Genomic DNA, 23,525 nt, shown 5'->3' with positions numbered 1-23,525 from the left:
TTCAAGACACACTTGAAAATTGTGATTTTTACACAAATTCTAACTGTAATATAGCATAGTAATTGGTGATGCTTACAGGTGCTGATAGGTGGATTTTGTTAACCAATGGACAGTTTCCCCGTTTCCATTCTTTATGCTAAGCTAACCAGCTGCTGTCTGTAGTTCCATATTAAACACACAGTATGTAGTTTCTGCTTCTCAGGCAGAACAATGAACACAAAAGACTAGTTTGATACCCACCCTTACGGATGACAGTCTATGTTAGATGAATCTGGTGGGAATGTGCTTGGAAGCACACTCGCTAACCCTCCCCATTTTACTGGAACACTCCATGTCATTGCCCTTTCCTGGTTTTCCTCCCTGGGTCACAATGCTTCTGTATTTCACCCCATTTGTCACAAAACAGAGAAATAGAGAGGAGAAAGACCATGTAAACAAATGTCAGATGCCCTGGAGAGAAGAATTCCCATCTCTTATGTAAAGTTTAACATTGATTCTGTTGTCAATTGCGGGGGGGGTCACACCGCGTCAATCCTCATTGAGAAGCTGACAAACATAGTGCACAGACTGTAAAGGGCAGGGGCAAAACACCAGAGCGCAGATTATTCTGCATTGTTTCATGAGAATTAAAATTAAAATCAACATCATTTGACATAAAAGCACGACTTCATTTTACTTCATGATTTGTTCCATTTGACCAGAATGCAGGAAACACTGTCTTTGATTCTCAAATGTTTCAGGGGTAAGACCCCCAAAACCCCACTTTGGTTTCAAAATGTTCCCTATTTTTAAGGTCTGAAGGCTAGCAAGTATGCATGGACTAGGTACTTTAAAAAAAAACAAAAAACCTTTTGTTTAGCCACACTGGCCTTTTCTCCCACCCTCTGAAGTATTATCAGATCTGTTGCCTTGATTCCCTGGTTACATATTACAGTCTGTCTTCAAATGTACAGATATGAAGGTGGAATCAATATTCTTATTTAATGAGTTGCAAGAACTAGAATGAGAATATTTCCCGAATATACATCTAAAACATTAGTAATTCAAATGAAGTACAGCAGAGATCCTTCATTCGCCCCATCTCTTGCTCTGCTCTAAAAAGCTCCAGCACACAGTGTAGCCAACAAACTGTTGAGCAATGCAGCTGTGGTTTCTCTGTATCCTCGTACAGTCACACAGAAGGTCACAAAGTCAGCCCTGCTCCACAAATTAAATTCCTCTTATCTCCTTTTAAACCTTTTATAGCTGCTGTAAGTGTTAAAATGTGTCCGAAATGCGGCTGCTCTTCCTCTGCCCTTTCCCTCGTGCTATCAGGGTTTTATAAGGTTCGAGATAGCGCCTTAAGGCTCAGACGCTTCCCAGAGGACCCCTGTGGGTCCTGAGTCTGGTCGGGCAGATTGACAGCAGGCAGCCAGTACACAGCTCACCTTGGCGCTGCCCTGGGAACGAGACATTTCTTATCAAAATCAAAGCGCAACACGGACCTGCCAACCAACCTCACCTGATAACAGGGATTCGGAACAAGCAGAGGAAGGGAAGGGGGTATAAAGAGGAGCTGCGAGGAACTGTAAAGTATGGAGAGGAAGAGCTTCATCAAAGAGGGAGATTAACGCTGAGGGTTTTATCTGGGTTGTAAATTCTGAACCAGCAGCTCAAATCCAGGCTTTCCACTGAGTGACACCACAGCTTGTCTGGTGAAGCAAAACCAAACGCTGCTCTTACTCCTCGGCGTACGGAGGCCTGCTGTGATTGTTAGGCATGTCTGGAAGGCGGACGGTTTAATGTGTGTATGTTCACCGCAGGGTTCTTGTAGAAAACCCTCACTGCAACCCAGCCGAGATTTACACAAAAACCCTATAGAGTGACGTTCATGCTGCTCTGTGCCTCATATTTCTTTTTTTTACCTGAGTGTGTGTGTGGGTCGTGTAAATCCAGGAAATATGTGTGTTCTCCAGTTCTCTACCGTCGTCACATAATAAACGTAGGAATGGCTGTTGCCTGTTTGACTGATATTAAGTGTTATAGCTAAAAAAAAAAAAAAAAAAACGAAGTGAAGGAGCTTTCGGAGGGAGGTTGGCTACACTGATTGGTCTCTGTACTTGTATTCTGCGTCTCCTCCTTAATGGGATTCAAGTGAAAGCCACATTGGTTGAATAGCTGCCACACAGAGCCCCAGACAGACACACAGGTCCAGTCAAAACCAGCTCCGATTTCAACGGCCAGCCAACATCTGAACCAGCGGATTATCACAGCTTCTTGACCATTATACACCTCTTGAATGGTCTTGATTCCCCCCGTTAATGGCATCCCGTGCATTTGTAAGGCGAGGAAGTGAAAGGAATCCTCGCAAAGGAAGAAAAGAGACAACCTTATTTCACATTCACCTCCTGAAACCTTTTCACTGCGCACACAGCTCCCAGACACAAAGCGGCTTTTGTCTGAGGTTAACGGAGTCCCGCTAAGGTCCAGAGGCAAGACGACTGGGAACCTCCATGTCTTCTCACACACACACTACAAAGATATGTCTACACCAAAGGCAATGTTAACCCCCAAATTAATAAAACAAACATGTTTTACCTCTTACGCGTTGTACTATTTAATCATATTGTTTTGGTAGGTGACTGAGCTTTAGAGGCATTGCAAGGAGAGATGTCTGCCCTCTGTCGAGCATAATGGAACTAGATGACGCTCAGCTCGTGGTGCTCAAAGCGCCAAAAACTAAACGGCTCTGTCGCCTTCCAGAAATCACGACCCAGTTACTCGAGATAATCCACAGACCTGCGCAGCTTCATTTAGGAACTATTTTCACTCCCCACGCAGGGAGAGGCATACGTCTGCTCATGGATGAGAGGTCTGAACTCGCGACAGTGCACGCTGTATCCACGAATGGCGTCCTGCTGGGCTGGACTGTGATGTTAGTCAGCCTATTTAGTTTAATTAGCCACCCTCTTGTTAATGAGCAGATACACGCTTCCTTCTGCGTGATTGCAGAGAAAGAAAATAGTTCCTGTGTGTAACTGCTCACAACAAGGTCTGTGGATTATCTTGAGTAACCAGGGTCACGATCTCTCGAAAGAGACAGGACTGTTGAGTTTGTGCCATCTTGTTCCATTACGTGGGAGAGAAGGCAGACACCTCTCGGCTGGTATCTCAAAAACTCAGCAACTCAAACAAAAACAATCTAGTATGATAAACAGCACCACAGGTAAGTGGAATAATACTACTACTAATACTATTATTTTGCATTTTGAGAAATAATGTACGACATGTATAGCCCTCTGTATCACCTATTGTTGTCTAACTTCCAATACAACAACAATCTTTTCTTTAGAATTATTTTATTTCTAACATTACATTTTCTCCCCAAGGCCAGCTTTAACCTCTATCCCCATCTGTGGGGCTATATGCCACATCTACATTCCCTCACTAGCCCTCGCAGATAGTTTTCAAACATTTGCCATCCATACGCCCTTAAAGTGGAAAACACTGAAAGGTCCACTTGTTTTTTTTCCTCTCCTTTTAATTTATTTGTGGTAGGAAAATGCTGGTATGCAGCATCATCACTAACAAATGGGAAGAACCCACAGATAAATGGATTGGACATAAAAACAGATACTTGGCCTCTATAAAGCTCTGTTCGCTCTCTTTCCTGTCTGCACAAGAATGAAATTGACTACCTCAAGGCGAACGATCACTTTAGTAACGCTGCACTGAGACTCTTAACCAAATCATTTTACATTTGTTGAACAACAGGAGCAGAAAAACATGCCAGGAGATATAATTCTCCGCAGAGACCCCGAGGCTTGAATACTTGAGATAGAAGACCAAAAAGCATCTAGATTAACACTGACATGGTCTAAAAGAAGTTCTATTTCTAATGCCAAATCCTCTCATAACCTGGAATTATATAAGAATAAAACCATTTCATTTTCATACATGTGCTTCTCGTCAGGACAGAAAAACAACAACACGGACATGAGCACACACAAAGGCGATGTACCTTGAGGATCATTGTGAATCTTATTTCAATGGGCGCAGCCATTCCTTAATTCTGTGCGGTTAAAAAGACGTGACAGGAGTGTGAAGTCATTGTCGCAGGAGAACATTTTAGAGAAGATGGATGATGAGGGAAGAGGAGATAAACCGGCTGCGAGAGCTGCGAACCTCTGTATACCTCGCTACACTGGTCATGTCTCTCTCTAAATAGCCCATCACTTTAGTTTGGCAAAGATGGAACAGAACACCAAAGATGCTGAAATTGGCCGGTTGTGGGTTTGGATGTCACAAGCAGAAATTTCTCATTTGTCATTTTTCCCCCTCTGAAGTTCGGGGGGATGAACAGATCTCGTTTCACCGCCAGAAAGTGGTGTTTCCACTCAAGAGGTATCATCAAAGTGTGCGCTCCATCCTGCAGCTCCAACAGAAACAAATTAACTCCCAATGAAGGTTTAATGGCTGCACTTTATCACCGTGTTTGGTAACACCTGCTTATATGAACAGAGCACCGACTCCTTGATGTGTCAGCCAGAGCAGGCGTGCTGAGAATGTGTGTGTGTGTGTGTGTGTGTGTGTGTGTGTGTGTGTGTGTGTGTATGTTAGCAGTTTATGACCTTTAAAGCATAAAAATGTTGGTCAGGCGTACTCAAGTGGTCCGGCCACACGTGGAGAAAGTTGAAAAGAGCACTTGTAGTGGTCAGTGTGAGTCCTTCAAAGACCACCCATAATTGGACTTCATGTTTTTCGGATGACCCAGATTATAAAACGACCCTCTGTTTTCCAATAAAAAGACTCAACAAGATGTGAAACGCTTTCAGACAGAGCAAAAAGAGAAGAGTGTTGTCTTTAAACGTAACAGATTATCTCATCTTGTCATCTCATATGTAAACTATCAAATTAAAGTTTAAACCAGTAATGCTTGTTGAAATCGACACCATGAATTATAGCTGGTAGTTAATTAAACAACTTCACCACATTCCACATGTCAGAAGTCTCACTTCCAATGATACTTTGAAAATAAGGCCTGCACAGCTCTGACCTTGCCTTCACATTGTGGATATGAAATACACAAACAGGGAGCTATCAGATATTTCACTTTTTCATGCCACAACTGCAATATGCGTATAAAAGTATTCCTGTTGAACCCTTTCCGATCATTGTGTGACACCTGATTTTCTGTAAATCAGGAGTCACAAAAAAACCCCAACAAACAGAAACAAAAAGTGTCCAGAATTGACTTTCAGTTTGTTTTCTGTTACTTTCAACTTTTAATCAGAAGTGAAAAATCTTCATTGACTTTCATGCCTGAACAAACTCTCCTCATTTTCATGACCGAGTAAACTAAATATATAAAGTTTGTATTATTACCTCATTAATATTGTAAATATCAAAATTCTGAGTTTGAAGTTGCTCTCAAAAACTACATTACACCTCTGTGAAGAATACACAAGAGGCAAAAATTCAATGATTCTTAATCCAGCCAGCTGTAGATGAGGAAAAAGCTCTGGATAAGCGTTTGCTCCTGCCAGTCGCTATTGCACATATTACCAGCTCTGTCTCTGCTTTGTTTACAGGCCTGTTTAAAAGTTGCAGAGTGCACCTCTAAAGAGTATTTGACTAAATATTACTCCTGCATGCTCATTTTTTTAATGCCTGTGTCATGTTTGCTGATAACAAAAATATTTGTCATTTGACAGAAAAATGTTCTCTCCAACAAATTTCAGATCGGCAGCTCTGCATGACTTGCAATATACTTTGTTAATGATAATTAGCGTTTTAGATCATTCGATTATGGTTAACACTGTTATTTATCATCTATATAGCTCTATAGTCCAGTGTTGGCCACTGGCCAAACTGCTGTACTTGGCAAGTGGGAGTGAGAGCATGTTGAGATGATGCACACCAGAAGAAAAAAAAATAAATCTTATGTGAAATAAAAAAAAGTGCAACCACCCACAAGCACTAAACAAAATACATTTCAACCAGTGACGTCGCAGAACACTGATGGGATCACTGAAGGTATTTCAATTCATCCTTTCATAATCAATCAAATAAATGTTGAGACAGCATATTACAAATAACTTGTAAATAGGTAAGGTATAGAAGGTATCAAAAAGTAATAACATATCCATATAGATGACGACCAATCACAGAGATCAACACACATATCAGCCAGTGGTCATGTGGCTTTAGGCCAATCATTGTCTCAGACCGACACAGAGGTAAGGAGAGTCCATAAACTATAAAAGAGGTAAAGTTTGTAAAAAGTAGAACATTTATAAAGTGCTATATGTAGAAAGAATAAGAAGAAAAACAAGAAACAACATAAAACCAATTTATTAGAAAGTCTACATTCATAATATAAACTTTCTTTGTTGCAACAATAATATGTTATATATGTAAGTGTTGCTGGTGTTTTGACAGAAATAACATTGCCATCTGTATGTTGTGCAGCTATAATGTCAAACAGTGTGGACATGTAACTGTTGTACGACTGAAATGCTGCCGCGCAGAAAAGCTCACAATGGCGGTCTGAGCACAGAAAATAAAGACTTCTTCACACTTTTTCCCTGCTGATGAAGACACCAACACATTTTATAGCAGGTGAGGCCTTTTGCTCTCAGGTGATGATCACTGTATTCCAACACACATATTTTACATCCAGTAATGCGGCGTAAATCCCACTGTGGAAACACCAATCAGATCAGAGGCTGTTGTTGAATTATGGCACTGTTATTTTGAAGGGGGAATGTGCAGCGCGTGAATTTAGAGCGGAGGCAGGTCTCTGATTCACTCTGCATCATCTAACCTCCCAGAAACCCTCAGCCCCTCCTCCCTCTCTGCTACACCTCCACGCTGTAGTGCCCTAATGAGGAACAGAGGTTGGTTACAGTCGCTAATCAAAGCCAGCTCTGGAAACAGACCTTTAGCTGGCTGCTCGTTTCTCTCCCTCACCTCTCGTTACTTTGTCTTTCCTCTACATCGTCTGTGCCTCCCGTCCTCTCCTGTCCTCTCTCCTCACCTGTCAGCGACTCCGCTTCCTGTTTTCTCCCCTCTCTGCCAGTCTTCCCCTTCGCGTCCTCGACTCATTTGTCAACCGTGAACCGAGAACACTGGTGACGTACGAATGTTGCTGATAGCGAGCCGACAGGAGGCCTCGGGGATCACACGGCCCATTAACAATAGAGGAGCAGAGGCAAATATCTCCAGGCCAGCCAACCGCCATGTCAACACACGTCGCACATTTGCAGTTTCACAACTCCGAGTTTCCAGAGTATTTGTTCCACATGAACTCCATCTTTATATCATCCTATACATCCATGCTTATTTTTTCCTGTCTCGGTGTGATTGAGCGCATGTGTGACCACGCGCCCGAGCACATGCGAGTCAATCTGTACACATAATCCCCCTTGTGTTCGTTTGTGCCTTCGTGAAAAATCGCCCTCTGTTTCCCAGCTGGGGAGTCACTTCAAAGGCGCCACGCAGGATGAATGGCATGTAACAATATCTCGTATTTGTCCGGCGAAACAGGACAAGATACTCTGTCTTCACTTCTCTGCTGGTGCCGTTCCTTCCCTCTGATTAATAGGCCTTTGATTGCAGCGACAGACCTGATTCCAGCCGCATACCTGCCGTTACGGCCTGCTCGGTTTCAAAAAGAGCACATAAAAGCGACAGTCATGTTTAGCTGCTCTGTCACTGTGATTGACAGCTGTAGCTTTAACTCTCTATTTAAATGCTTTTCAAGTGTTTTACGTAATGACCTGGGCATGGAGAAGCAGTAAAGAGACAGCAGCTGTGGTGTTACGGCTCAGCGGAGGACTGAGAATAGAAAGACCTCGGGGGTCGTCCCTCAAAAGGGGGGGGGGGGGGATGGACGAGAAAGACATGGCCAAAATCGGGGGAAAGTGATTTCTTTACATTCAAACAGTGATTCCGTGATAATTAATCAGTCTAGGAAACACGATATGCTGCGCGCGCTTAGCAAATTCGTAATGATTCCTCCATCTCACGCTTTCTGTTTTATCACGGTGGGCAATCTTCAAGTTTGGCAGAAAATCTGAATTGTGTTTTGCTTTTTTCCAGCGAATATCATTTTTCCTCAGCCTCCTCATTAGGCTGTGATGAGTTTCTGACATGTATTCCAAAATGTAAACACATCTCTCTGGGAGCCTGAGGACGAGGACAGCTGTAGACGGCCTCATACTGTCATATTAAAATCTAGAATACTGATACATTTTTATGGTCTGGGACAGTTTTACTGAATATTTACCGCCGCTCCCATCTGCCAGAAAACAGATCCAAGATGCTTTTTTGCATGATGAACAAGAAAAACAGGGAAGAGCAGAGGTTAAAGGAAAACCATTGTCTTGTGGATTCACTTTAAAGTGCAGAACTGTGGTAATGATATTACAGTACATCATTATCAGGTGCAGGAACTCAAACAAACAGCCCAGCTGCAGACTGCTTCTTTCTGTTGCTGTGATTACAAGCAAGAACTCGCAATGAAAGATGAAAAAAAAAAAAAACTTATGTTGAGGGAAAGGTATATTAAATGGTGTTTCTGTCAAGCAACGAGGCGCGTTAATTAGTTTGATTTAACCAAAACTCAGAAACACTTTGTGGTGATTTATGTCCAAGTGGCTTTCAGCTGTTTCTGGCGCTCACTCAGCTGTTTCAGCATCCCAGAAAAAAACATGACATGGCCCCATACCAGCTTGTTGACAGACAGGATCAATCTGTTGGACAACACTTGGGCAGTTTGACACACAGGAACAAATGACTAATGAAATATTAACAGGCTCCATGTGTCATAACGCTTTTTTATCACACAAATGGATCAGGTTTAAGAATGGGCCAAAAACATCGAGTGTGTGAGGATGCCTTGACTTATGATGGAGCCAAAGATTCAGAGAAATAAGAAGAGAGAAAAAAGGAAAGGGCGTGTACATGGAGAAAGGGATTGTGTGTCACTGCCTTTGTCAGGGATTAAACATGTGGTTGAGACTAAAGCGGGAGGCATATTGTTTGTGTTGTGGTTTTCAGTTTCAGTGACAAAATAAACTGCAGCAGTTTTTGCTTGTGAGAAAAATTGTGTTTGCATATGCGTATCTGTCCTGGTATTTAGTGTGTGTTTATGCACGGTTGCAAAACAGAAATCCACACACGTGGAGAAACATGTATATGTATACAGGTTCATGGTTCGCTGCTTCCAGCTTAGACAGAATTGAGAGACTACAATAAAGGAACACAACCAAACCAACATGTTTAGCTGATGTGACCAAATCGAGGACATTTTCACCCAAACGATGCCCCGAATGTGAACTTAAGTACGTATAAATGTTGTGAGAGTGAATCACAGAGCTCTCTGACCCATTGAAAAACCTACTCCAGAGACAAAGAATCAAGATGATATACCGCAATGGCATTCCTTCAATTTGCAAAACCCGTAACTGCATGACAACAGTATATCATCGGTCTTGACTTCAAAAAGCGGAGTCAGCAGTGTTACCATGAACCTTAATGCATCTCCCGGCTCCTCCTGGGCAACATCACACAAGCAGCTGAAGGGTTTTTGTTCCCGTGGCCGGACTCCACCAGGTGTCAAACTCCACGGATCAACCAGCAGCTAAGGCTCGACACCAGCTGTGGTTCATGTGGTTCGTTCTGGCACAAACTCACAGCTGAAACCGTAAAGGCTGACTTTAAAACTGACTTTATGGTTTAATGTAAAGTGACTAGATTCCTTTTTTTTTGTGAGAGACACATTTTATTTTATTCCGCCTAATTCAAGAAGCACCAAACTGCAAAACTGGGACTAGAGCCGTAGCTTTATGCCTGCAGTGAGAATGTGTTTTTGTGCAGAGCAAGAAGAAAAATTAAAAAAAAATTATAGAAGTATGTGTGATGACAGCTTTGTGACGCAAGAGGGCTTTCGTGTGGTTTACAAAACCTTTTAAAGGGCGATGAAGCAGATCAAACTTGATGCTGATTATATCTTATTTGAAATAAGAACAGAGAAGCATTAATTAGGGTAGTGAAGGGAAATCGGGAGACAGTTCCTGTTGGGGGGGGGCGGGGGATAACGAAACAAATATGGAGGCTCTGCTCAGAAAAGTAGGGAAACTGAGCCATGTGTTTTGACCCGGAAGTTCCATCGGAAGACTTTTTTGCTGCTGCTACATTTAAAGGATCTCGAAACCAACACGTGATTATAAAGCCATTGTCCGACGCATTGTTTCCCCCCTTGATTCAACGTCTATAGCTAAAGACTTCATTGACAGGCCATTGAGGTGGTCCATATGTCGGTGTGAAGGCACAGGGCTCGTGACTCTCCAGAGGATGTAGAGGAAACCAGACAAAGGCTCAGCCAGCAGGCCCTCTGCCTCACCAGAGCCTCAATGGAGCAGCGGCAGATCCCCCACTGGGGCCAGTTGCCTGTACGTTTCCAAACCAAAGTCTGATCTATGGAAACTGGTCACTCCAGCATAATACGCTCAGCCATCCATACTCCTGCACCCCCCCACCCCCGGGTCACGTGGTCTCTCTTTAAAGGTGAATAGTAGTTAAGGAATGTTTAACAATCTATCGACGTGTGACAGATTTGTGTTTTTACCAGGTCATCGTCGACAGCATGCGGATTCATTTACCGCTAGGGAGGTTGTTAAATATTTCGATGGGAAAGCGTTCAAAAGCAGCTTTGTTAAAGTGTTATTATGATGAGACTGTTTAATGTGCGTAGATCTGAAAATCAGATGTTAAATCAGCTTATTGGTCTCAAAAGATTAGATATAAGATTTGGTGCAGAGATCGGAGCTTGTGACAACAGCAGGATACACAAAACATATCACTGCCAGTTTGCATTAGAATCCCATTTGCTTTTCTCTCTCTTCTGCCTTTATTCAATAATATCTTCCTCTGTTCAGCTTGGCAACAAAACTCTATTTAGATTTCCTGCCAATAAAGCAAACTGAGATTGAAACAAGTGACACTAAAAGAGAGAGAAGAAAAAAAAACAGAGACCGTCAGAGCAACAAAAACTGAGATCAGAGTTGGCAGTCGTACACTTTCTCAATGTTTTCAAAGTCCTAAAAACGACCTTGAGGACACCTGCTGTGCCTCCAGAGCTTCAGAGAAAAACCTGACATGTGATTTACACCTGCAGTCAGGACACAGCACTTACCATGTTCTCTGAGAGTACAGTAAGAAATGTCTCATGCAGAGAGCAGGAGATGGACCCCTGGAGTGAGACCCCCCAAAACAGACAGACGGACAGATGGGCTGCAGAGCAGGACACCACCACTCTCAGCAGCTCGGATGAATTTGTCGGACGGGACAGGTGTGAGTGAAACGTAACAGGTAGCATATGCAACTTGTGTCCGAAAATACTGGAAAACACGAACCACACACATATTCATTAGAAGCTGTTACCATCCGACCCCGGAGCGCCCTAAAATGTGAGTGGGTGTCAACTTATTCTTTCACTTTCTGTTCTAGAGAGCAACACTTTTTATATGAACAATTCCTTCTGAGAAAAGTGTTTTGGCGCGAGAAGATGCAGCCTGTGAACTTGTTGATGCAAGACAGAATTAAACAATAGGGGGAGAAGATGTGCTGCCAAGTCTGCTTATGTAACCGCCCTGCTGTTGTCCATTCACCTCAGCAGAAGCATGTAACTCTTGCTGATTGTGGCAGAAATGTTGAAACACTTGGATGTTCCCTGACTCCCTTCCCATGACACGGATTGGCCTCTATTCACAACCTTTGTGTGTGTGTGTGTGCATGTGTGCGTGTGTGTGTGTGTGTGTGTGTGCGTGTGTGTGTGTGTGAGGGTGCAAGACAAATTACTTCCATTTACAGTTGTGCTTGCTTGCGCAAACCGCACCGCACACGTTTGTTGTTTGTGCAGGCTCACACAGGTTTGGGACATAACAAAGAGGTGAATATCACGTGTGCATTGTAATGACATGTCAGTTATCCTGTGTGTGTGTGTGTGTGTGTGTGTGTGTGTGTGATCGAGCAGGTCGATGAGCTGTTGTGATGGACGCCACTTTGATCTGAAACCCTCTGAAGTCGACTTTCACTCCAAGCTGAGAGACCCTTACTCAAACACCTTGGGCTCTTTTCCTCCTCTGCTTGTTCTTGTTCTCTCTTCTCTCGCGCGCACACTTGAAGGTAGCCTTTGTGGGCTGTGAGAGAAGTCAATATGTGTCCATCGAGCTGTCGGCCGATTCTGCTCCGTGCTCTCGTCTCCATGGCATCATCTATAGCGACCGTCCGACAATCCAGAGCACACTCGACCCAACCACATGGAGCAGACAGACACAAACGGACACAAAATGATCGACACACAGAGATTTGCATATCAGTCCACAGTAAAATCTGACCGAGTGACTTTACCTCCAGGTTACCTCAAAATTACCAAGCACACTGATAAGTTTAAGTTGTTAAAATGTTTTAAAACGTACTTACATTTAATAATGTAATTTGCTTTGGAATTTTGAGGTAATAGCTTTTCTGATTAATAAGTAAACAGAAAGTTCTTCATAATCATTATATTGTATGTACATTAATACTCAATCCTTAAAAAGTTTAATTCCCGTATTACTGACATAAAGGGGGATTTATGTATGATACTAGCTGGAAGCAGTAAATAACAAGCATAGAAAACATTCATTCTCCTTGAATTACCCTCCACTATTCCCCACTCATTTTCATGATAGAGTGTGCTGTCAGCAGGTGGTTTGCTTTCCCACAGCTGTATGACGAGAGGATATGTCTCCAATAAATGGGCGAAAAAAGAAAGAACGGAAAAACAAACAGTCACTTTGTGCACATTTTTTCTTGTTGTTCCACGATTCACTAAAAAAAAGATAAAGTAGCAAAACACATCCTCACTCTGTGTAAATATAAGCTTTTGTTTAGGATTTCCCAATAGATTTATATTGTGGGCTGTGCCTTATGCTCGGTTGTGTGTATCGGGCTTAAACAATGTATTGGGCTTAATGGTATTTCAAGTATTAAAGCATTGAATTTGATGAAGACAAGACTCATTTAAGTTTTCATCTCACATCTCTAAACTTCTAACTGCGCACACAAATTTACCCATATAAAACACACACACACACACACACAAACACACACACACACACACACACACACACACACACACACACACACACACACACACACACACACACTGGAGTGTTTGCTCTGCAAGATAAAAGCCAAATGTCTGGAAACAGACTCCACATCTGCATCCCGTTAAATACGCTAATAATACCACCAAACACAACAGCGAGGCGGTGCATGTACACACACACATATTTGGCATTTTCTGCATAAAGGCAGTTGTTTAAAGATTCACTTAAACTGAGAAGAGTTTGACTCCTCTCCAAACACAAGCTGGGAGGTGTGTATGTTGAGCGGTGTGTGTTGTTTCTGCTTCCCCCTAGTCTATTTATTAGAGCATGAGCGTAACAGAGCACGTTTTGTTGGAGTGAGCCCTCTCTAGTTACACTTAGCTAGGCTTTTTAATTAATTTGGGCCAATGAAGTCCCTGAAAAGGCAAACCATGACTGAAAACAAACACATGTGGAAAAATGTCTCCCCTTTCTTCTCATAGCCCCGGCAGCAGCCACAGGAACAAGTAGAGCAGAGGGAAACCTATCAAGTGTTCAGCCAGTGGGCACATTTGATGAATTTTATTAAATGACTGAAATATTTTTTTTAAAGCAATTGAGTCTAATAAAGGCACATTTACGTCTTGTGTCATCTTTAAAATATAACACACACGACTGCTCAATTACTACACATAATATGATTTCTTAAAAAGAGAGAGAGAAACGTGTGTGTGTGTTGTGTGTGCGTGCGTGTGTAAGAGGGTGCGTGCGTGCGTGTGTGTGTGCATGCAGGCTTGACGCGTCTCCACCGAGCGCTGTGCGTAATTTGGCTGCTCAGCGTTGAGAACACGCTGACAGGAAAGAAGATTTTCTTTCAAAATAAAAGCATGCATACCAAACATTGTGCAAAAATAGTCATCAACCAGTGACATGTTGCGGAGAACGAACTTAATACAATTTGAATTCTATATTTTTTTCTTTTGCCCGTAATTTTAAACATAAAATTACTTGAAATATATCATCTACTGCGAAATACGTGCCGTTTAATACTTTTACTTTGTTAATTGCCGGAAGTCTTATATATTTTAATTCTCTCTAGCTTTTTCCTGCTCCGAACTAGTGTATTTACGCTCCGCCACAGTCCCGTGTGCCACCACAGCTCCTCTGGACTTTACTCTGTGCAGGATCAAATCTCAGTGGCATTTACCGCAGAATGGATGTGAAGCTGTTGACGCTCTTGGCTGCGCTCACCGCGGTGATGTACGCGCCTCCATCACAAGGTATGACTTTATTTTCTGATTTGCTCTGTGTGTTGTTGGCTCAGGTTTATTTAGACTTTTTCTTTTCTTTTTTTATGTTTTTGCGGCTTTCATTGTAAAATAAACTTTTATCTGCAAGGTGTTCCCATTTTATGTTATTCAGTGACTATTTCTCTGGATGGGTGGAGGTGAAAAAAAAAAAGAAATACTAATTTATTATTAGTTTGTATTATACTTGTGCAAAAGTAAAGTTTGAATACGCTTAGCTTTTCATTCCACAACTGATGTATATTCTTACTTGAATATATAAATAACTCTGATCAACTCTCCGCACTAATTAATTAATTGCATTAATCCTAAATTTGCATTTAGGCATAGCCTCAGTAGCAAATCCACTCAAATAAACGAGAATTTAAAACACATTCGTACATCCAGTTACATTAGTCCAAAATGTTGCTTGTACTTGTGACTCTTCGTCTTAATCAAAATATTTGGTTCATCTCACAAGATGTTAGAGTGTGTAATGCATGAGCGTATTCCTGGTGTGGGAAACCCGCTTTCCGTCGTGCGTAAAGCGCCAACAGGCTGCACATGCGGCTCCAGCGGCGAGAAGCTGCCCATCGGATCTCTGATCAGCGTTTGTGTTTGTTCTGCTCGCTGTTTTCATTCAATCGCGGCCAAATGAGGCAGCGATCAGACAAAAGCCACAGCTAGTCTACATGGCGACATCAGTCACCCAAACTAGAAGGTGTCGCTCCTTTTCTCATGTTAATTCCTTCAGATCATGTGTAAAAAAAAAAACAAAACCCAAAGAATTAGCATAGGGTTTAATCTACAGCAGCGCTTCTCGCCATCTGTTTGTTGTGACCTGCAGTTTCCATTTAAAGGCAACTTGAAACACTCACCTCGGTTACTACATATTTTCACGCATTTATTCGCCCCCCACTATCAGCTTGATTAATGCTGATTTTTTTTTTTTTTTTTGTCACGTAGGTTTTCATGAAAAAGGAAAGTGATATTTATCCGTCCACGTTTATCAGCCGTGAAAATCTGAGGTTGTAGTGGAAAGTATGCACATCCATCATGAGGTTCAGGGACCACACAGTCCACAGTTGTGTCTTGACTGAAAGAGTTTAGTGTGTGTGCCTCTAGAAGTCCTGTTGTGTGTGTCTCCTACCTCCGTGTGGGTTTTGTGGCTCAAGCTAAAAAATCTTTAAAGCCTAAATATGTAATTTTGGATTTAAGGTTGGTCAGTTTTGGCTCCAGCCTCCTGCAACACTGCAAAAAAATACAACAGAGATAGATAACGGATAGATGAGAAATTCTTCTGCAAATCCGAAAGTACAGTGCATGGGTGGTTTGCATGCACGGACAATTCCCCCATAGATTTATAGTGGTTCTGCACCCAGGCTTCAACTTGTTGATCTGTGTATACAAGCTTTCTTGTCTTCTGAACCATTTTCTATCTAATCTGACTGTTTGTAATAACGATGAGTCTCATTTGAATTCAGCTAAATCTGTCCGGCAATATCTCTGTTTCCACATGAGATCATTACCTTATTTGAAAAGTGTTTTGCTGCAAATGTGAAACAGATGCTCATCACCCTCTCCTCCTCTCTCAGCAAAGCCCATCAGCCTGGTGGAGAGATGCTACTGTCGCTCGACGGTCAACAGCCTCCCGCGGGGCTACATCCGGGAGCTCAGGTTCATCCAGACGCCCAACTGCCCCTTCCAAGTCGTGTGAGTACGCGTTTTAAATGCTTGGTTTAGTGTGTGGAACCACCAGAGTCGCACGTTTTTCACCCTGGCCCTAAAACGTCAGACAGGTTTCCTCCTTGCTGGACATTTCTCACCATCAATCTCTGAGAGGTGACAGGCCAGAGAAAAGAGTTGTGCATGCATGTTTACACACACGCCCCTCTGTCACTCGCTTTCACACATGCCGTTTTTACCTCCGGCCCCTCTGACGCATCCACAGGAAGTGCCCCATTTGAGTATGAGCGAACGTGAACGGGTGGTGGAAATTGGATGCAGTTTTGTTTTTGGACGGGGGAAGAGCAATAATTGTGGGTTTCGTAATTGGGTTTGCTTCCCATTTGCTTGTCACGCAGCGTTTCCTCCTCATGCTGTGCTTACAACCTTCAGGCCTGATCTAATTCGCTGTAACACTTGTGTGGAGCGAACTTACAGATGAAAGCGTGCGGCAGTTCTAGCACCGTACAGTTGGTTGCAATAGAGAGGGGGAAAAAAATGGAAAACTGTCAGTGTTAAGAGTGAGAAAATGGATTGGCATGTCTTGTGAAAAACACTTACAGGGGGAGAGGGAAAAACACATTTTTAGTTCCTCAGAAACAGGACATGTGGGCCAAAGGACGCATGATCGTCCACACGGAGACATTTGATCCGGTCTTGACCCTTTCTGTAAATAACCACAGGGTTATGCTGGAGTTAGAAAGTAGCCCCGTGTTGACTCCTCAGCCTCCATGTCTTTAAGTGCACATTTAATAGGTAATTTCATATAATATTTGAGAAATACATTCTTTAAATGAACTTATTCTTTATCTGTATGTATATATGTAGCAGCATCACATGTTAGATAAATGAATAATCAGTCACTGGTGTGAAACAGCTCTGTGTGTGTGTGTGTGTGTGTTAACCTGACACGGTAGTGTTAATTCATTCTGTTTAATCACAATGTGTCAGGACACCTAATGACGCTGCATTTTGAATAGTTCACTCTTTCATCTTCAACTGAGTCATACTGACTTCTCCTTTTTTTTCAATCAGTGCTAAGCTGAAGACGAACAAAGAGGTGTGTGTGAACCCAGAGATCCGGTGGCTGCAGCAGTACCTGAAGAACGCCATCAACAAGTAAGACGCAACAAATGCGACTCGTCTTAAACGCCTAATGTGTGTTAGCTCCAATCCATGGTCCTGTCCTTCATCTGATAACTCGTCTGGGGCGCCGCAAAATCACTTCCACTCTATAGAAATTCAAAGTAAGGATTGGGAAAGCACAAATGCGCATTTGGACATCTATCAATAGGCCATTGTGAAAGTGACAGCTCTTTAATTGCCCATTCATAATGGAGCCCAAAACCTGAGACGTGCTTGTACAAGACTAAGTGGGAGTAGATTCACTTTCACACACTAAGCTTAATCTGCTCCTATAAGAGTGCTGTTATGGGTTCATCAGTGGTCATCACCGGTTATGTAAGACACAGGTTGACTAAAACTACAGACTTGAATAAATAGTGTACATTTGCTTACATTACATTTTCAACAATGGGCAAAAGAGAGTAACTTAATAGTAGTAGACTTCATGGAGTTACCTCAGTCTTTTGGTCAATCTGTGTGAAATTAAAGGGACACTATGTAGTTTGGAGAAGAAATCAAAAGTCCTCATTTCAAAATTTTTCCATAACTGAAAAAAACATGCTGCTTGGAGGAAAATAAGGTCCCTGGAACACTAGAACAAGTAAAACAGTATGAATATGTGTCGCCCTTTAAAGTCAGTGTGTTTATTCAGTTTACTCAGTAAAGGGGAACAAAGAATGTGTTCATATTTTGTTTAGGCATAAAAAAAAAAATCAGTCAGTGAAGATCTTTTTCTTCTGATTTAAATGTATCCCCAACACTACATGGTGCACCTTCAGTGCGCCAACTTGCTGTGACATTGAGAAGGCTAAAAGTCACCGCCAATATCAACTGTCTCCTTCCTGCCATGAGGAAACCTTTCTGAAAAAACGCTGGACACCGTAAAGTTTATAGAAAGGATCCAGTTGCCATCCTGTACTTTGTGCAGTCATGTATTTCCGAGGCTCCCCTGTCGCGGGGGTCGGCTCAAACACTCTCTACACCGTGGTGAGGAGACAGATAAAGATGCAAAAATCGAGTTTCCTATTTTCCAAAAGAAACTGAATGCAGTCTTGCAATCACTGAGCCAGTGAGGATGTTGAGTCAACACCCACTGCCCACAGTCCCGCAGTCAGACTGTCTGTCTGAAGGCTGATTGTGGAGCCTTTGACATGCTGAGGTGTGAGCGCCTCTCTGCATAACAAAACAGACCATGCAGAGTGCAGATGGTGGTCATTTACAATGGATCAGACCTAATGTGTTTCCAATTACACATAAAGCTAAAGGTGAGGAGGGACAAACTTATTTACAATGTGTGCAAATGGCACACAAGTGTAAAGTCATGCATTATGCCACTCTTTAGTGTGATAAACAAAACCATGATTACCCTGTTATATCAGTCGAAATAGAGCTCAGTCCCTACAGTATCACTCCAATGTCAATAAATAAGCTGCCCACCCACGTTCATGTGTTTATACTGTCTGTATACGGTTACTGCAGTGGTATGTGTACATCACACCACAACTGCTGCAAATGAATGTTCTGCAAAATTAAATGTTTAGATTTATCAAAACAAGTTTTTTCTTCAATTGAAGTGGGAGGTTTACCAAAAGCTGTGAAGAAAAAATCAACCTGTCAACAAGTACGTGGCTCAAAAATTTGGAGAAATGGCCAACTGGCAAATGGGCAAATAGGAGCCCGTTAATGAGCAAAAACAGAAAGCAAGGGTCAGTGTGACTTGAAAAAGCTACAAATGTTGAGTTCCTGATTGCAGGTCAACAAACACCGCGGTCCTGTAAACTTGAAGCAGCTGTTTTTATTTGGAAATGACAGGAACTGGATATTTTCAGGATATGGGCATTTTTCTGGCTCCCGCTCATAGCTGAACAAATACTCATTAATTTTTGATTGGGTGTTTACTAGTTACACTTTGATGGCCAAGTGTGTGTTGAAACAGCACAAATTTCCTTCGTCCCCTCGGCCAGAGATATCTATCACATTGTTGTGGGTTTGGACAAAACTGGAAGCCAGCAACCGAACACTCGGTGCCAAGTTCTCCTGACTGATTTTGGCATTGTTCTCGAAATAAATACTCACGTGCAAATTTATTTTTCCCTTCCAGGATGAAGAAATCCAAACAGAGCAACTGAAAGCTCCTGCAGAGATCCTCCTGAGCCATCACAGACATGTAACATGTGATATGAGATCATCTGGTATGTTGTACAGCACTTATCCCGGCCGCCACGCTGCGGCCTTTTGCATGGAACAAACCTGCCGCTCCCCACCGTGAACACCAGCCCTGTCGCCGTCCTCACCATCACCACTCTCACCACTTATAGAGACCATAGATGTTTTTTAGTGCAAAGTGCAATTATATCTGTGAATGTATGTTCATCTAACTATAATGTATATACTTCTTCTGTTTAAAGACGTCCACAGTAAAGAGCTATTTTTGGAGATGTTCGTGTCCTCCTGGCCTCTCTGTCATTTAGGTAAAGGGGTCGACCTCGGGGTCAACGTGTTTAAGAGACGTAGGTCATCGCGAGGGTTTTCTCCCCAGCATATGAGTTAGCATCCTGCAGTCCTGTGAAATCGCTGAGCCAAGAGACTTATTACAGCTAATCCTAAACATGGCGTCTGCTTATCCTTACTGTCTCTGAATTGTACAACTTTGATGAACAACAACGTATAGTTCTCGCTTCTAAAAACAAAGGAACAGGCAGAGCCAGAGAGTTTGCCAAGTTTTTTTTTTTCAATGTTTCAAACTAATTGGCACCATGGAATTTCGATGGGTGCCAGCTCAGCTACTCCCAGACTAAATATAAGATGTTTAAAAGATCCCAGTAAAAATGGCAATTACAATGTTTTTGTGATGGAAGTCAGGATGCCAAACGGGCTCGAGCATTTCCTGAGCTGCTCTGTGGCTGTGATTACGCGACCCTGTGTTACCCAACTTGTCTGCCTTTCATTCTTAGAGAAAAAGCCGAACATCTGGATCCCAAACACTTTTAATTGAGCAACCAATAAGTCTGAATTTACCGGAATCATAAAGCTGGGTTACTTAACAAGAGGGGGTGAGAAACAAGTCCTGACACAGTTAGCTGTCTTACTAAACCGGTGTCAAAGTGTTGTTAGATGGATACTGATTGTAATAACCCCTTAGCATGAATGTCCGTTTCAAAGAAGGGTGTACAGCATTTTGAATAACAGTTACCACATCGTAGTTAAAACACTAAGGCCCTGTTTACACCTGGCACTGACCTGCCTCTCGAGATCCGATCGCTCAGGCCACATTCGGATGTGGTACGACCACATTCATCCACTGAGGGACCGCCTAATCAACAGGACCAATCCTGTGGGTAATTGGAAACATCTACGCTTCCATGTACCAGTGGCATAATTTCCAACAAGAATAAACAACAACAGGCAAAATGAATTACACATTACACACAAACACATGATATCCATTTGGACCGATTGATCGCAGTCCAAGGTCTTTGCAAACTCTTTGTAATTTTGGGCAGACAAGGCATGGGATGAACGCTGCTGTCTCCCGCCTGCTAAAATCAACAATAAATTTGGTCACTGAAAATTCAATGGTCACTCGAGGACCATCTACCTAAGATCGGATCACTGAAGACACGTGTCGATGCCGTTCGTAAACAGAGCCAAAGTTATAGTGAGAGCCACAGTAGAGAGAGTTTTACTGTAGTACCATTACTGACAATGAATAGATGTACATTGATATGGCTACCTATAACTGTCATGCAGATAGCAATGCACTTTATATCTGATGTATTCAATACTTTAATGACAACATTTACCATTACTCACTGAGTCTGATCATTAAATTCTGTCTTTTGTCTTTATTTTCCATGTTAATCTTGCTGTTGTCATTCTGTTCCCTCTGATGACTGAATGTGTAGCGACATTTAACTGTTAGGAGATCTTTTCATCTACTTAATCGCCATGTCGTATGTCAAATTAATATTATACAAATGTTTTATTTTTGTACTCTTTTATGCATTTATATATCAAATCCAAACACTTAAATGAAGGAAGTGTACTCACAATTGAGTCGTCCAGCCGGTGTTTTATTGTAAAACTTGTAGCAGTGTGACAGTATAAAAAAAAAAAAAAGGGAAATCTTTAAAATGATATGGTTACTTTTTTAATGTATGTGTTCCTCTATATGTTAAGAGCCTCATACACATTTATACCCACCGATGCATGCATACACACACACTCACAGTGTGCTGTAATCTTACTGTACTTGTAGGTCAGGGGGTAAATCCGAAGACTTTGATGTGAGAACATGTGTTTAGCTTTACTCACGAGGGCAATCGAGAGCCAGGGACAATGATCCTGCCTGTTATTTAACTATTAACTCAACAAGCGACCATTAGGAAAACATTAGAGCTAAAAGGGATGAACTTTTAACTTCCCTCAAAGGGCATTACGTGAGGCGGAGCACGGTGGTATATGTGATGAGAGTGGTGCGCTGATTGAAACATCGGGGAGAGATAAAGGGCAGTCAGTGGCAGTCAGCAACCCTTTTTGCCATGTTTCCTGATTAGCTTTGAAGTGCTGTTTAAGCAGCATAGCAGCAGAGTCAGCAGCACTCTAGCAGGCGATAAAGCCATTGATTTAGCCACTTATTTAGCTCTGATGTCCCAGTTTGGATCGGGAATTAATCAAATGTAATCACTGTAGGAACTGACTGCGTTAAATTGATATCACTGGAGGAATCTGCAGGTACGAACGTTGTTTCCCTCACCGGTAATGTGAAGATTGGGCAGCTTGTCTCATGTCACATTTCATCACACATACAGAGGATAGACCCTCGGCATTCGAATTCTGGGTAAACGATGTAAAAAAAAAACATTTGTTCACTGAGAATATTTCAATTAAACTTTGTAAGACAAACAGCTCGCATGTCATTTGCCTTCTATCATCAATATGTGGCTCCATGATGACTGCGCGGGTTGCGCAAAAACGCACACAAATGTGACATCTAATGAAAAGCAGTTGTGTGTAATAGTTCATAACTCATTGTTTTCTTGGGATCACTGCCAACATCCTCCAGTTAAACCATGCAGGTGGTGCCACGAAGCCTGAGATGCAGTGAGAGGAGGATGTTATAGGTTCAAGTCTTCATTTTATGGGCACTTTTAATTTACCTGTAAATGGGAAAAGTGCAAGACACATCTGAAAAGATCACACATAGCTCGTTAAACTATATCAGTCATATAAAATGGGTTGAGACTGAGAAGCAAAACAGCTAATGCAAACACATAAAGAAGTCTCACTTGACAGAGTCTCGATTAAACAAGGGGCCACTGAGAGTCTCATTTAATCGCTAACGCATCTGCGCATCACATTTACTTAAGTGTGACAAAAGAACATGATTAAACGATTATTGGCAGATTTAAACCAGTGATCTTTTTCAGTGCATGTTGGTACTAAGCTAGCTGGGCACATAGCCTAAATATACAACCCACAGTTCCGCTCACCACAATCCCGTCTCCATCCATCAGCAAACCTGAGACGGGCACACAGATCTAATCAGCTGTGACTCACTGCCACTATGGAGAAAGTGCTCAGTTTTAAAGTGAATGTAAAACCATGTTTCCATTGCAGGGACTTTCTCCAGGCACTGTGGGGAAGGAACTTTGGGAATGGTGCTTGCGACGCTGAATATTTCCGATTGGTTGAGAAAATTTTGATGCGTTAAACCAGCCTGTAAACCCAGTAAACACACCACACTGTTTGGCCGGCTGCTGCGCTTGTTGGTTTATACTTAACCTCCGGAGATGCTTTTTGTTGCACAAGTGGGCGAGAGAGGGTGGACAGACTCCGTGAGTCTCTCCATGAGCAGCAGTGATAAAATCCTTTACTGAAACCAAGCCAGTCAAGCTCGGTGTGTATGGAGGGGCTGCTCTCACAGCAGACACACCGCCTGTCCACTCTGCATTGCCCAGAGACACCGCTGTGTGCCGAAGAGGTTGGTGTGTTTAGCAGAAGAAAAAAAAACAGCTGGCAAGTGCATGTAAAAAAAAAAAAAAAGAATGCTAACAATGGCGTAGGCTGTGAGTAGAGCCTACATAAAACCATAAATCAGCTGGGGTTGGTTGGCTGGGTTCTTTACCACAAACAAAACTGGAGGTGTCCCGACATCTTATTTAAAACGCAGTTTTTCACCACAAGCCCAGCTGGTAATTTCCCAGCATCTCGTCAAAAAATATCCTGTTTGGTTGCCACAAACAAGGCTGCAAAAATCCTGACACTTCAT

At 42.3% G+C, this 23,525-nt stretch overlaps 1 protein-coding gene across 1 annotated transcript; it reads left to right on the top strand.

Annotated features, from left to right (window-relative positions):
• Positions 1 to 14,262: 14,262 nt before the first annotated feature.
• On the top strand, positions 14,263 to 22,161 carry cxcl12a (chemokine (C-X-C motif) ligand 12a (stromal cell-derived factor 1)). Its single transcript, XM_037124607.1, has 4 exons — positions 14,263 to 14,398; positions 16,000 to 16,117; positions 17,165 to 17,248; positions 19,356 to 22,161. Exons 1-4 carry the CDS (start codon positions 14,332 to 14,334, stop codon positions 19,381 to 19,383), a joined length of 297 nt encoding a protein of 98 aa, XP_036980502.1. The 5' UTR covers positions 14,263 to 14,331; the 3' UTR covers positions 19,384 to 22,161.
• Positions 22,162 to 23,525: the final 1,364 nt, after the last annotated feature.

This window comes from Acanthopagrus latus, chromosome 15 (assembly GCF_904848185.1).
Source record: "Acanthopagrus latus isolate v.2019 chromosome 15, fAcaLat1.1, whole genome shotgun sequence".
NCBI lineage: Eukaryota > Metazoa > Chordata > Actinopteri > Spariformes > Sparidae > Acanthopagrus > Acanthopagrus latus.
Note: the sequence above shows the minus strand (reverse complement) of the source record. Positions and strands in the feature narration are given on the sequence as shown.